The sequence below is a fragment of the Schistocerca nitens genome, chromosome 5 (genome assembly GCF_023898315.1).
Source record: "Schistocerca nitens isolate TAMUIC-IGC-003100 chromosome 5, iqSchNite1.1, whole genome shotgun sequence".
In the NCBI taxonomy this organism is placed as follows: Eukaryota; Metazoa; Arthropoda; class Insecta; order Orthoptera; family Acrididae; genus Schistocerca; species Schistocerca nitens.
The window spans coordinates 47,124,282-47,138,168 of NC_064618.1; the positions used below are offsets into that span (position 1 = coordinate 47,124,282).

General features: G+C 38.0%; 1 protein-coding gene across 1 annotated transcript in view; it reads right to left on the minus strand.

Moving 5' to 3' along the window:
* Nucleotides 1-13,887, minus strand: part of LOC126259855 (endothelial differentiation-related factor 1 homolog) — an 81,980-nt gene that overhangs the window by 25,917 nt on the left and 42,176 nt on the right. Inside the window, exon 4 of the mRNA XM_049956911.1 lies at nt 3,249-3,342. Within this exon, the coding sequence (XP_049812868.1) occupies nt 3,249-3,342 (94 nt within the window). The remainder of the gene's footprint in view (nt 1-3,248; nt 3,343-13,887) is intronic.

The window sequence follows — 13,887 nt, forward strand, 5'->3', positions numbered from 1 at the left end:
ATCGCAACTCTGTCAGATTCACCACTAGTGGGACTATCACTCAGGCATTGAAAATAGCTGGATATCTTAGAAGTGTTACTTCCCCTAACTCTGCTTTTGTGTCCTTTGGTGTTGGCGTGCTGCTGATCAACCTGTATTACCACCATGTGCTACGCTGAATTCATGCTTGCAAAGGGTGCAATACGCTCTAGAATTGTTTCCTTTTACAGGATTAACCCACAAATGCGTTTCTTCCCATTTCTTCTGATAAGTACAGAAGCACTTTCCGCACTTTTTATGCAGATATTTGGATTCTTCAATTTCGCATAACTCGGACTAGGCTGAATGACAAAGAAACAACATAAACGCAACGTGACTTGTGACACCATGATGTGTTTTGTGTTCCCTACATATCGATGTAGTAACTGTATCAGTAATACTATACCGTAACGATCGTCCAGCAAGGGTATTCAAAAAATATGCAGCAGGTTTAAATCTTAATTGGTGTCTTTTTCTCAAATACGGCAGATTGTATCTCCCATATAAAATAAAAACGGGAGACGGGAGTATGCTTAAAATTCAGAATAATACGGGAGTTCCTCTATAATATGGGAAAGTTGGTAACTCTAGTATGAGGTCTTAGGCTGGTTCAACCTGATATCATACGTAAACATTCCTCCTAAAGATGCTCCGCAACAAGTCAATTTCCGTACTCTTTCTCACCCTGAACTGAGTGACGACCTTGTTGGTAGCAAACCATAGATTTTGTGCTTATTATTCTCCGTTTACGAAGACCGCCAACTGTTTCAACAAAAATTTTGTCACAACTTTTATTTACCATAATTTTATAATGATTATGAATAATAAGTCTTATGCTAGGAAATATCTTTTAAATGTGGTTTCATTAAATACTTTTGCTCCTGTGCTTTATTTACACTATTCACAGGATCAGAATGAACAGCATTCAGCCACTGCCTTTGTTGCGATTATCAACTGAACGTGACTGCAACAAAGAAGGGAACGTACGTACGTGTGTGTGTGTGTGTGTGTGTGTGTGTGTGTGTGTGTGTGTGTGTGTGTGTGTGTGTGTGTGCGCGCGCGCACGCGCGCCTGTGCGTGCGCGCATTAGCACAAAGCCACTGCTTTTGTGATAATCATAAGAGTACTAAAACGTACAAACGTGCATTTCCTTCCTTGTTTCAATCATGTCGAATGGTGTAAATAAAACACGAAAACAGAAGTCTTTCATGAAACCACAGTAAAAAGACGTTCATGTTTTAATGTGAGACGACTTATCAATAACCCTTTAAGGGGAGCCAGAGGTGGTAAAAAAAGGATTTTTTTTTTTGCTACCGAAAATTAATTGGAACATTCCTCTTTAATGTAAACTTTGAATTATTGTTCTACTCGCCCTAGAAGTGGAGTTATTACCATTTTCCCCCATGCCTGCAGAGGAAATGGGCGGCTGCTGAATGCATCTAACACCCTCTCGTGACTTCCTGGTGAACTGCTTGGGATTTTCTCAGCCTGTTACGCATACAGCGCCGTATGTTACGCATACAGCGAGTGTGCGAGGGTTGGCTACATTATTTTCTGTGACAAATATTACCCGTATTTCCTTACAGCTTACTCCCTTTTTCCTCAGAATTTCGAACATCTTGCTCCATTTAATATTGTCGTACACTTTTGTTCTGGTTACGATGCCATGTTTTAGTAACCGTGTATATAAGAAGAGGTGGAATGTAGAGAAAAGAAAATTAACACTAATACCAAGTTGCGATACTACAATGAATAAGAGTGCGGAACATCGTCTCTTTGCTGTTTACCGTTTCAAATTAGTTCAGTGTTGTGACTGTTGTTGGTAGTATTATACTTCTTGTGTAAAGCGGGTAATATGCAGTATGTACAAGAATCAGGAGGGAACAATAAAACCAATTTTTCATGACTTAGCACAGCCAGAATTGTTACACAAATGTCTACACGGAAAGACGCAGAATCCTAATGAGAGCGTAAACAATTTGATTTGGAAAGTGATTCCTAAAAGGGTGTTTGTAAGCATAAAAACATTGCACTTTGGCATTTATGATGCAATAGCAACCTACAACCAAGGGAACAGTGTGAAGTGTGAAGTTCTGAAGGCATTAGGATTTACATCTGGGGTGAACACTGTAAGAGCACTAAGAAATATTGACAGAGAAAGGATAAGAGGAGCAGAAAGAAGAGAAAGGCATATGAAGTATGATGGAACAACAGGCCAGAAAAGAAGACAGAAGAGGAAGCTTTTGGAGGATGAAGAAGAAGACCCTGATAATCCATCCTATAGTGCAGGAATGTATTGAGAAACTTTGATAGCCATTTCCCGTAAATTAGAATTTTTTGAATATAAGGAACATTTTCTCAAAATCCACTCAAGCTAGAGAGATGAAATTTTTATACAGCACTCCTAGTGGTCAAACTTACATTGTAACACAGCCATTTGGCAATATGTTCAGTAGTTTCATTTCAGTTTAATTGTAAAGCAATTATTTGTAAAAAAATTTGGGTCATTAATAAAAAAAATAATTGGAAGGAAACTAGAAAAGATACTCCAAAATCCCTCTGTCATAACTGCAATACTAAACCACTCTATATGTAAAAAAAATTCAAATTTTTCTATTTGGTAGTTTATTCATAAATGTTCCTCAAACTTAGTGATTTTAACATGGGCAGCATAGGCACCTCCGGCTCCCCTTAAAATTACGGCGAATAAAACTTGTAATACAATAATGGTTAAAATACTAAAGATGGCAGTCTTCGTAAACCAAGAATGAAAGTTATGAAATCTATAGCTTCTTGTATTTCCTATGCTTTGCTATATTTTATATTTTCCTGCATTTAAGACTTCTTTGACTCAGTCTGCTGAAAAGTGTAAAAAGGGTTTTTTACTATAATATGAAAAGGCACTTTCTACAAAATACATAGTTGAACAACAGGGCTATTATGGAAAGACAAAATTAAAATATTAATTTCCAATAATGGGACAACCAACAGAAAATGACTGCCAAACTGAGGACACAGTGCAACAATTCGGAAAATACAAGTTGTATAGCGAGTAGAAAAATTGTGAAATCATTAAAGACTACTGCTGAAGATGGACATGTGAAGAAGTGCCTCTTTGACACTGCAGCAGATGTAATTAAAAAAAGTTGTTAAACACTTGCAAATATAAAATGGGATCTACATATGCTGAACTGAATAATTAAATAATGCTAACAACATGAAAGACTCACCAATGGCTCTTTCTATTTTTCCGAGTACTATCTGGTTGGGAATACCACGGCCGGCTTCATAATCATTGATAACTTGCGGCTTCTCATTAACTTTCTGAAACAGAACACATACATACATCACTGTGGAAAAACAACAACATTTTTATGATTTCTTTCAGTCTGAAGAAATCTGTTTACATGACTTTTAAATAACAAAATAGTCACAGAGTTACAGTAAATTTTACATTTCCCAACTGAGATGCACAACCGTAAATAGGTTGAAGTTGGATACATCCGGAAATAGGCAAGGTGGTGTCAGGATGAACAGGATTTCTGGTCAGGTGAGTACACTGTTATCAACACAAAATCAAACACAAGTAACAAAGGAATAAGACAAACTGTGACTGTTATTCATCAATAAGTTGAAAAACCAGAAATGCTTGAGTGCTTCAATGGAGCACTAAGTAATTATTGGCTGAAACAAATATGGTCTTTGTGACAGTGTCTGTGATATTTCAGCAGTAAAACACAGTGCAGTTATTTGCCAAAGAACTTACATCATTTAGCTGGTGAACCTAAACCAGAGTTGTGGAACAAATATACCGAAGATTAATAAATGATAATGAGCAGTTTAGCAACATGCCTATTAAATTCCATGTTTATACATCTTTACAAGAATGATAAATATTGTTCACTCCTTTAGATCAGACCACTACATTCTGAAACTTATTTACGTGAGTAATGCACAGAAGAAAGTCATGTCACTACACTAAATATCGCTCCCACAGGTACTACAGAAATAAGAGTAGACTCGTTATAGTGCGTGTGTGTGTAAATAGTATTGTGGTATAGTGGTTATAGTCAATGGCTGGCAATGTGTGATCAATGGTAAAACTTGTGTCAGGTCTTCATTATTAATTCGTGTCAGATCTTAGGTTTAATAACAGTGGGAACAATGAGACCTTGAGAAAACACACACACACACACACACACACACACACACACACACACACACACACACACACACACACAGTGATTGCCAAGGGTGGATGTAGATGTTTGAGTGCTTTTAAATTAGTTCAGCAGATTTTTCTCAAGGACTCATTGTTCCCACTGTTATTAAAACTAAGACCTGGCACGAATTGATAATGAAGGCCTGGCACGAGTTGATAATGAAGACCAGACAAGTTTTACCAGTGATAACACATTGCCAACCAATGACTATAACCACTACACCAAAATACTATTTACAGTAAATGAAACCAACCAATGTTATTTGTAAACTAAGACGAATTTGAAGAACTTGTTTGTTATTACTCACAAGAAATCAACAACTTCAGCTCATTTTTTTAAAAAAAACACTTCTAACACATTAGCCTCTGCAATCTATCCTGCATGAAAATTTGGGCCATAATTCTGATAGTAGCCTGTTATGATCTGAAAGTATAAATTTTAAACTTTCATACACACCTGTGTCACTTGTTTCACCCCAAAATTACTGTTTTGACATGGGTAACATGCTTTGTTCATTGTGCTGAAGTGTGCGGTTTTTAACCTGTGGCTAGTGCCTGAGATACCTTTCCTTTGAACATTTTTATGTTGGGATCCACAAATGCAGTGTAAATGAATGAAACAAATTAGTGTGTCATTAAAGAAGTAGTGTAACACTGTTTAGTTACTAACCTTGCTGTTGTATGTTTTCTTTTCTTTGGAATTTAATGTTGGCACTGTTAAATGAAGTACATCTGCTGGACAGTGCAATTCTTCAATGTGACTGGCACAATTAAATTGTAGATCTAAAATCATTACTTTCATTTCAAAATAATTCTCCTGTCGCTCAGGTTTATTCATTTTGATTTTGAAGCAGATATATAGCTGCATGATATCAATACAAGAGTACCGTCAAAATTAAAAATTAAAATGACTGAAAATGTGTATGACATTTAAATCTTGCTACTGATATTACTTTCTATTTTTCGCATAGAGTAACATTTTCTCAATCAAGATTCCAGAACATATGAGCAGATTGGTCCACCACCAGTCTTCTCTTCCCCACTAATCAAAATCACACGAAGAAGGCGCTGGTTGTCACTCTGCTTTACAGTACTTCACGCTTGGGCACTGGCAGCTGTAGTACAGCAGAGTGAGTGACAAATGACCAGTGCACACAAAGTTTAAAAGCTGCTCTTTCAGAAGGCCGTAACTGCCATTATCAGAATTGTGGACCAAATTTTCATGCAGGATTGATTGCTGGAGCCGATTTCTTGTAAGTGTACTTGTCTCTCCTTAAACTATGAGGTCAAGTTGATGATTTTTTCTTTAATTATTCAAACCAAATGAAATAGTCTTGTGTCAACAGCTGGTATTCAGAGTCCAGAGTAGTTCCTAGCTTCACAATTATTGAACAACCACACTTGGTGCTGTGAATATGAGATCAGATGAAAACTGCAGGTGGAAATGAATCTAGGATAAACTGAGTTTGTGCCAACTTGACAATCAAGTTGCATGATAAGAAGAACATGGATGTTGACTGCATGCAACAACACAGACACGACAGATGGAAAAAGACTGACCAATGAAAAAATTACGGTACTTCAATATGTCAATAAAACTCTAGTACAAGACAATTAATCTCCGACAGGTTACTGGGATTATCAGATTAATCCCTAAGAATTGCACAGAAAGTTCATGCCTCATACTCTGAACCAGAGTATTTTAATTTCTCGCACATGCTGACAGTAACAGAGCAACATGCATCCACAGCAAAACTTCCTCTTTAAAACAGGGAAGAAGACATTTAGAAATTTATGCAACAGGATGTGGAAGAGCTCACAAAGGTAGAGGCTCTGAGGAAGAGAAGCCTCTAAAGCAATGCATTTTCCTTTTCTTTTTTTGTGAATAAACAGTCCTAGAGAAGTGTACTCATACGTAGTTCGATAAAAACAAACTGTAATGAGAAATCTGAGAAATGAAATGTGTAACATATCCTTATGTTTTTTTACACCCTGTTTCATGGCTTGCTGAGCAGAGAAATTACTGACCATGACTACCAGGCCAAGAAATATGCAACATTTCTAAAAGGAAGAGTATAAATGAAAACACCAACAAAACACAAATATGCTCATAACTTTAACAATTCCAGTAAAGAGAGAAGCAAAGGAAAAATTACACACTTATGTAAACAGCCTTTCGACTGTTCAAGAGTTTCTGACATTTAATGTCATCTACAGATGAATTCCTGCACTGAAACTCAAAGAACTGGTCATTTCAGTTTATATATTTCTCACATGAAACAAAATCTGAAAACAAAGCCTTTACTGCATCATTTCGTATCAAATTTGGCCAACAGTGGACCACACAAAACAAATACTCTAATCAGGTTCTGCCCCTACTTTTTCACTCATTTATTAGTTCCTACACGTGGTCTAGGGGTAGCGTCTTTGATTCATAATCAAAAAACGTCTTCGGTCCCGGGTTCGATCCCCGCCACTGCCTAAATTTTGATAAATAATCAGCATTGGCGGCCGAAGACTTCCGGCATAAGAAGTCAGCCTCATTCTGCCAACGGCCTTGTCAAAGAGGGCGGAGGAGCGGATCGAGGTTCAGGGCACTCTCTTGTCCTAGGGGTGGGAAATTGCCCCTAAAGGCAGAAGAATCAGCAATGATCAACGACACGAGGATGCCGAAGGCAATGGAAACCATTGCATTAAAGACACGTAACGTGTATCCACAGGACATGTGGCCTGTAATTGAAGAAGTGTCATGATGATCTCTCCATTGGCAAAAGATTCCGGAATAGTCCCCCATTCGGATCTCCAGGAGGGGACTGCCAAGGGGGAGGTTACCATGAGAAAAGTTTGAATAATCAATGAAAGGATAACGTTCTATGAGTTGAGGCGTGGAATGTCAGAAGCTTGAACGTGGTAGGGAAACTAGAAAATCTAAAAAGGGAAATGCAAAGGCTCAATCTAGATATAGTAGGGGTCAGTGAAGTGAAGTGGAAGGAAGACAAGGATTTCAGGTCAGATGAGTATCGGGTAAGATCAACAGCAGCAGAAAATGGTATAACAGGTGTAGGATTCGTTATGAATAGGAAGGTAGGGCAGAGGGTGTGTTACTGTGAACAGTTCAGTGACCGAGTTGTTCTAATCAGAGTCGAAAGCAGACCAATACCGACAACGATAGTTCAGGTATACATGCCGACGTCACAAGCTGAAGATGAACAGATAAAGTGTATGAGGATACTGAAAGGGTAATGCAGTATGTAAAGGGGGACGAAAATCTAATAGTCATGGGCAACTGGAATGCAGTTCTAGGGGAAGGAGTAGAAGAAAAGGTTACAGGAGAATATGGGCTTGGGACAAGGAATGAAAGAGGAGAAAGACTAATTGAGTTCTGTAACAAGTTTCAGCTAGTAATAGCGAATACCCTGTTCAAGAATCACAAGAGGAGGAGGTATACTTGGAAAAGGCCGGGAGATACGGGTAGATTTCAATTAGATTACATCATGGTCAGACAGAGATTCCGAAATCAGATACTGGACTGTAAGGCGTACCCAGGAGCAGATATAGACTCAGATCACAATACAGTAGTGATGAAGAGTAGGCTGAAGTTCAAGACATTAGTCAGGAAGAATCAATACGCAAAGAAGTGGGATACGGAAGTATTAAGGAATGACTAGATACGTTTGAAGTTCTCTAACGCTATAGATACAGCAATAAGGAATAGCGCAGTAGGCAGTACAGTTGAAGAGGAATGGACATCTCTAAAAAGGGCCATCACAGAAGTTGGGAAGGAAAACATAGGTACAAAGAAGGTAGCTGCGAAGAAACCATGGGTAACAGAAGAAATAATTCAGTTGATTGATGAAAGGAGGAAGTACAAACATGTTCCGGGAACAATCAGGAATACAGAAATACAAGTCGCTGAGGAATGAAATAAATAGGAAGTGCAGGGAAGCTAAGACAAAATGGCTGCAGGAAAAATGTGAAGACATCGAAAAAGATATGATTGTCGGAAGGACAGACTCAGCATACAGGAAAGTCAAAACAACCTTTGGTGACATTAAAAGCAACAGTGGTAACATTAAGAGTGCAACGGGAATTCCACTGTTAAATGCAGAGGAGAGAGCAGATAGGTGGAAAGAATACATTGAACGCCTCTATGAGGGTGAAGATTTGTCTGATGTGATAGAAGAAGAAACAGGAGTCGATTTAGAAGAGATAGGGGATCCAGTATTAGAATCGGAATTTAAAAGAGCTTTGGAGGACTTACGGTCAAGTAAGGCAGAAGGGACAGATAACATTCCATCAGAATTTCTAAAATCATTGAGGGAAGTGGCAACAAAACGACTATTCACATTGGTGTGTAGAATATATGAGTCTGGCGACATACCATCTGACTTTCGGAAAAGCATCATCCACACAATTCCGAAGACGGCAAGAGCTGACAAGTGCGAGAATTATAGCACAATCAGCTTAACAGCTCATGCATCGAAGCTGCTTACAAGAATAATATACAGAAGAATGGAAAAGAAAATTGAGAATGCGCTAGGTGACGATCAGTTTGGCTTTAGGAAAAGTAAAGGGACGAGAGAGGCAATTCTGACGTTACGGCTAATAATGGAAGCAAGGCTAAAGAAAAATCAAGACACTTTCATCGGATTTGTCGACCTGGAAAAAGCGTTCGACAATATAAAATGGTGCAAGCTCTTCGAGATTCTGAAAAAAGTAGGGGTAAGCTATAGGGAGAGATGGGTCATATACAATATGTACAACAACCAAGAGGGAATAATAAGAGTGGACGATCAAGAACGAAGTGCTCATATTAAGAAGGGTGTAAGACAAGACTGTAGCCTTTCGCCCCTACTCTTCAATCTGTACATCGAGGAAGCAATGATGGAAATAAAAGAAAGGTTCAGGAGTGGAATTAAAATACAAGGTGAAAGGATATCAATGATATGATTCGCTGATGACATTGCTATCCTGAGTGAAAGTGAAGAAGAATTAAATGATCTGCTGAATGGAATGAACAGTCTAATGAGTACACAGTATGGTTTGAGAGTAAATCGGAGAAAGACGAAGGTAATGAGAAGTAGTAAAAATGAGAACAGCGAGAAACTTAGCATCAGGATTGATGGTCACGAAGTCAATGAAGTTAAGGAATTCTGCTACCTAGGCAGTAAAATAACAAATGACGGACGGAGCAAGGAGGACATCAAAAGCAGACTCGCTATGGCAAAAAAGGCATTTCTGGCCAAGAGAAGTCTACTAATATCAAATACCGGCCTTAATTTGAGGGAGAAATTTCTGAGGATGTACGTCTGGAGTACAGGATTGTATGGTAGTGAAACACGGACTGTGGGAAAACCAGAACAGAAGAGAATCGAAGCATTTGAGATGTGGTGCTATAGACGAATGTTGAAAATTAGGTGGACTGATAAGGTACGGAATGAGGAGGTTCTACGCAGAATCTGAGAGGAAAGGAATATGTGGAAAACACTGATAAGGAGAAGGGACAGGATGATAGGACATCTGTTAAGGCATGAGGGAATGACTTCCATGGTACTAGAGGGAGCTGTAGAGGGCAAAAACTGTAGAGGAAGACAGAGATTGGAATACGTCAAGCAAATAATTGAGGACGTAGGTTGCAAGTGCTACTCTGAGATGAAGAGGTTAGCACAGGAAAGGAATTCGTGGCGGGCCGCATCAAACCAGTCAGTAGACTGATGACCAAAAAAAACACGTTCAGACAGTACTGTTATATCAATAATTGTATAGTCAAATAATAGGCCCCCCAGTTGTTGATACAAACTAAGTATAATACCTATTTCAGTCTTCACATCCCTGCCAATTTCAAATGGGTCTGAAAATTGTGCTATGATGAATCAATGTCAAACTGTCTCATTCTTTCACTCTGCTATTGTTTTTGTTATTGTCCACTTTTCTTGAAAACACTGAAATTTTTCATTTTGGTTCCGAAGTTTTCTGTTTTTAACATCTTACTCAAATAATTTGATCTTTTCTACATCACTGAGTATCTTTCTTTCATCTACTGATTTTTGTTCCTCCTATTATTCGAATACTACAAAATTCTTTTAGTTACTCTGTTGTCCTACTTTCTCCAGATTGTGTCAAGAGTTTGGAGATTATTTGTTAACACAGTTCTTTGTTGCATCTTAATTTATAATTGTCTTCTCTGTCTACAGTGGGTCCCTGAATTTTTTAAAGTAGTGTCCTCTTTTTCCTTGAATTTTGCTATTTCTCCTACTTCATGTGTGGCAATGCACTCTGCAACATGAAGTGCTTGTGGTTTTACAAATGTTCTAAAGTACTGTAATCTCCCCACGGAAAATTACCCTCTACCAAGCAATAATTAGTAATTATCAATCAAATCATCCACATTTATTCACTTTTGGAAAGTATCTGATCGGATTTTCTAGTAATATATGCGCCGACAGCTCGTCGACGCCAAGGTATTTTTCTAGTACGTTTATTCTTTGGAAGAACAGAGATACATATGTATTCTCCATGGTTGTTAGGGAGGAATAAGGAGAACAGCTTCGGAAGTATCTGTTGGAAGATTGTCGGGCTGCTGAAAGGGACATATTTGCTCTTCTTCTCGCTAAAGCGAGCTATTAACGTTTGTGCCACTAGCGGGTTATTTGGAGAGAGAGAAAAACTGTAAACGCAAATTAAGTAAGACTTGGAATCAACAGAAAACTGAACATGTACTGGAGATGGATTGAATATACAATTTTTCCTCAGAAATAAGGTTTGTGACCTTTTTATTCTAGAGTGAATGACGAATGAGTTCTCTGGCTGAATCATTGATGATTATCTTGGCCCTGTAATTAGTGGGGAAGTTTCAGTTGTGACGAAGAGAGCCTGCAATCACCGCTATTTTATAAAATCGCCCAAAAAGGCTTCGGACACATCTGAAATTCTAAATCTGTCGTAAAATGAACAAATTGTTCAAACGATCGATTTTCCCAACTGAATGCAGCGCTTAACAATAATAATAGATTAAAGATCTTTTACAGCAAGCCAGCCTCTGAATATTAAGACGAAGGGCTCCACCAGAGATTCTATTGGGCTGAGTTCACGTAATTAAATAATATATTTAAAACTGTATATAGATAAAGGACAGAGAGAGAGAGAGAGAGAGAGAGAGAGAGAGAGCGCGAATGAAATGAGAGAAAATACGCAGAATCCTCCATTAGTATAATTGTTTGCCTGTCTTATCACGGATCAGCCTAAAGATAGAAACAGGAGGCCCTTACTTTGCTGTACAGGTTCATGTGTGAGAGACATTACACCAAGTTAGCGGCAAGCTGCATTCACATACTTTCATCATTTACAGTATAAAAGCAATTATAGTACCTAATATTTTCTTGTTAATGGAGTAAATTTTTTACTGTAGGTGTTCTCTTTGAGTCGCTGTGATATCTTCTGGAAAATGGTGTTATTTGCCTCTTTGGTCAGCCCAATGACTTTTTCCTCGGTATTTAAAGTCTTTAATTCCTTAATTTCATTAATTTTTCCAAAACTTTTTTTTTTTTTGCAATGTGGGGGGAACTACAATATTTGTCATAGATTGCATCAATTTTATAAAAATTGAAAGTAACTGTTTACTCATTGTGGAATAATCAGGATATCGCCAAGTATACAGATGACACCACGTTTTGACTCTGAAGGTTTCCTGTAACATACAGCAAAATATATTGGTACCCTTCCAATAAGTGATCCAACACAAGACTCCTGGCTTGAGAAGATTTCTATGAATGAATTACTGTGCTAGTACATTAACAGGACGCTTGACTGGACATTTAGAATTATACTGCATTTTAATAATAATAAAAAGGACATCAAGGTCAGCACTCAAACAGCCAACGCAAGAGTGAGACATCCCACCAGGGTAGCTCTGATGCAAAGAGTAACAGGTTCAATCAGCAAGATAGATACAGAATTTAAGAAACTGTGATAAGCTATAAAGTACAGATGATTCTGTTTACATACCCATACCAGGCTCTGAGAAGGAAACAAACTATTTGTCATGTTGACAAATAAATCAATATGTACAGATGTATCTTTAGAAGATTTTGCGAACATACAAGGTGGATGTAAAAGTGTAATGGACCCAAAAGATGAAAATCATAAAGGATGTACAAACTCATGCTGAAAACTTAATACCAAACTTTTTGGCATGCTTTTTTATAACTTACCATATTAGGCATGGAAATGAGACATCTACATTTGGCGAACTATTTTAGTGTGGTTAACAAGTACTAATATAATATCAGTACTATCCAAAGGGCATTTTAGTGTATTATGTTACTATCCTCCTCTTCAAAATCTCACAAGCCTGGTACAAGAACTGTGGTAGGTGACAGGACTCCTCAGAGAATGATTGTCTTGCTGCTGTTCGCTTGTCTCACAAAATGTCACACCCAAATTGAGCACAGAAAACTGACAATAGTGGTTAAGCAAGTGATGTTCACTTTGCTGACCAGAATACAAATGGAGCACAAAATCAGCTAATGAGTAAAAGAAGCCTGCATCAAATCTGTGGGTCATTCCACGTAAACACACACACTTTGTTGGATCCTAAGGCGACCAATTCAAAATTTAGTCATATTCGGTACATTATTACTTTCATGTCTAATAGTAAAACTGTCAAAAAGCGCTGTCCTAACTCTTAATTATTTTTCATAAATTCTGGTTTAAAGACTCAAGGATGCGTACCCGATCATCGGTCAGGCACCAATTACCTATTTTCAGAGATCTACTACTTAGTAGTGAGTTGATACACAGACCTCAGTCTTTTATTTGCATTTAGAGTATAGGCCATTAAGTTGATATGATGTACAAAAGGTAGGCTACATTGTTCAGATTTTTTCTGAAATATGTTGCAAAACCCTTTTTCCATACTGCTCTTAAAATTGGTGATTTTGTGAAAAAACCGTAACTTTGTACCGAAAAACAGTACATACCTCAGCTTGTTTACTGTAACGTTTTAGGCCTAGTATTAAGTAGAAATAATACTGAAAACATTTGGCACCAGAATTAATGGTTCTTACCTCCACTTGAAGTTGGTTCCGATAGGGAAAAAAACAGCTAGGGTCATACATGCCCATGTCAGAACTGTAGAAAACAAAGACTAAAAAGGAGTTAAAAGTGACTACACATTTAGCCCAATCAACAGAAGGAAAGACAGTTGAAACAGGGACTTTCTCTTGGCAAAAGGGCCATAAAATATGCCTTAGAGACAGCGGAGGTTCTGAACTAAAAATTAACTGTCTTTCGCAATATTACTATGATGGATAAAAAGTAAAACTTGAGCAATAGCCTGTGCATCGTTCACTAAAACAGCTGATAACTCAGAAAGAAAACATAAATGAGAACGTTAAGTGTTTAAAAAATGGCATTGTCAGGAAATGTCAAACCATCAAAGTTAGAGAACAGTGAGCACAAAGTGGTGGGGGATCACCACTTAACAAATGGTGACTGCTAAAAAGACAGTGGTCAATACACAACATAGATAAAATGACCTGCTCATGGTGAGAGGGATGAAGGGAGGTCAGCCAAGCTGCTGGAGAGGTTTAATTCCCCGTAGCTCGTTCCCATGAATGGAAGACCAGTGCTGATGCCAAAGTGACACC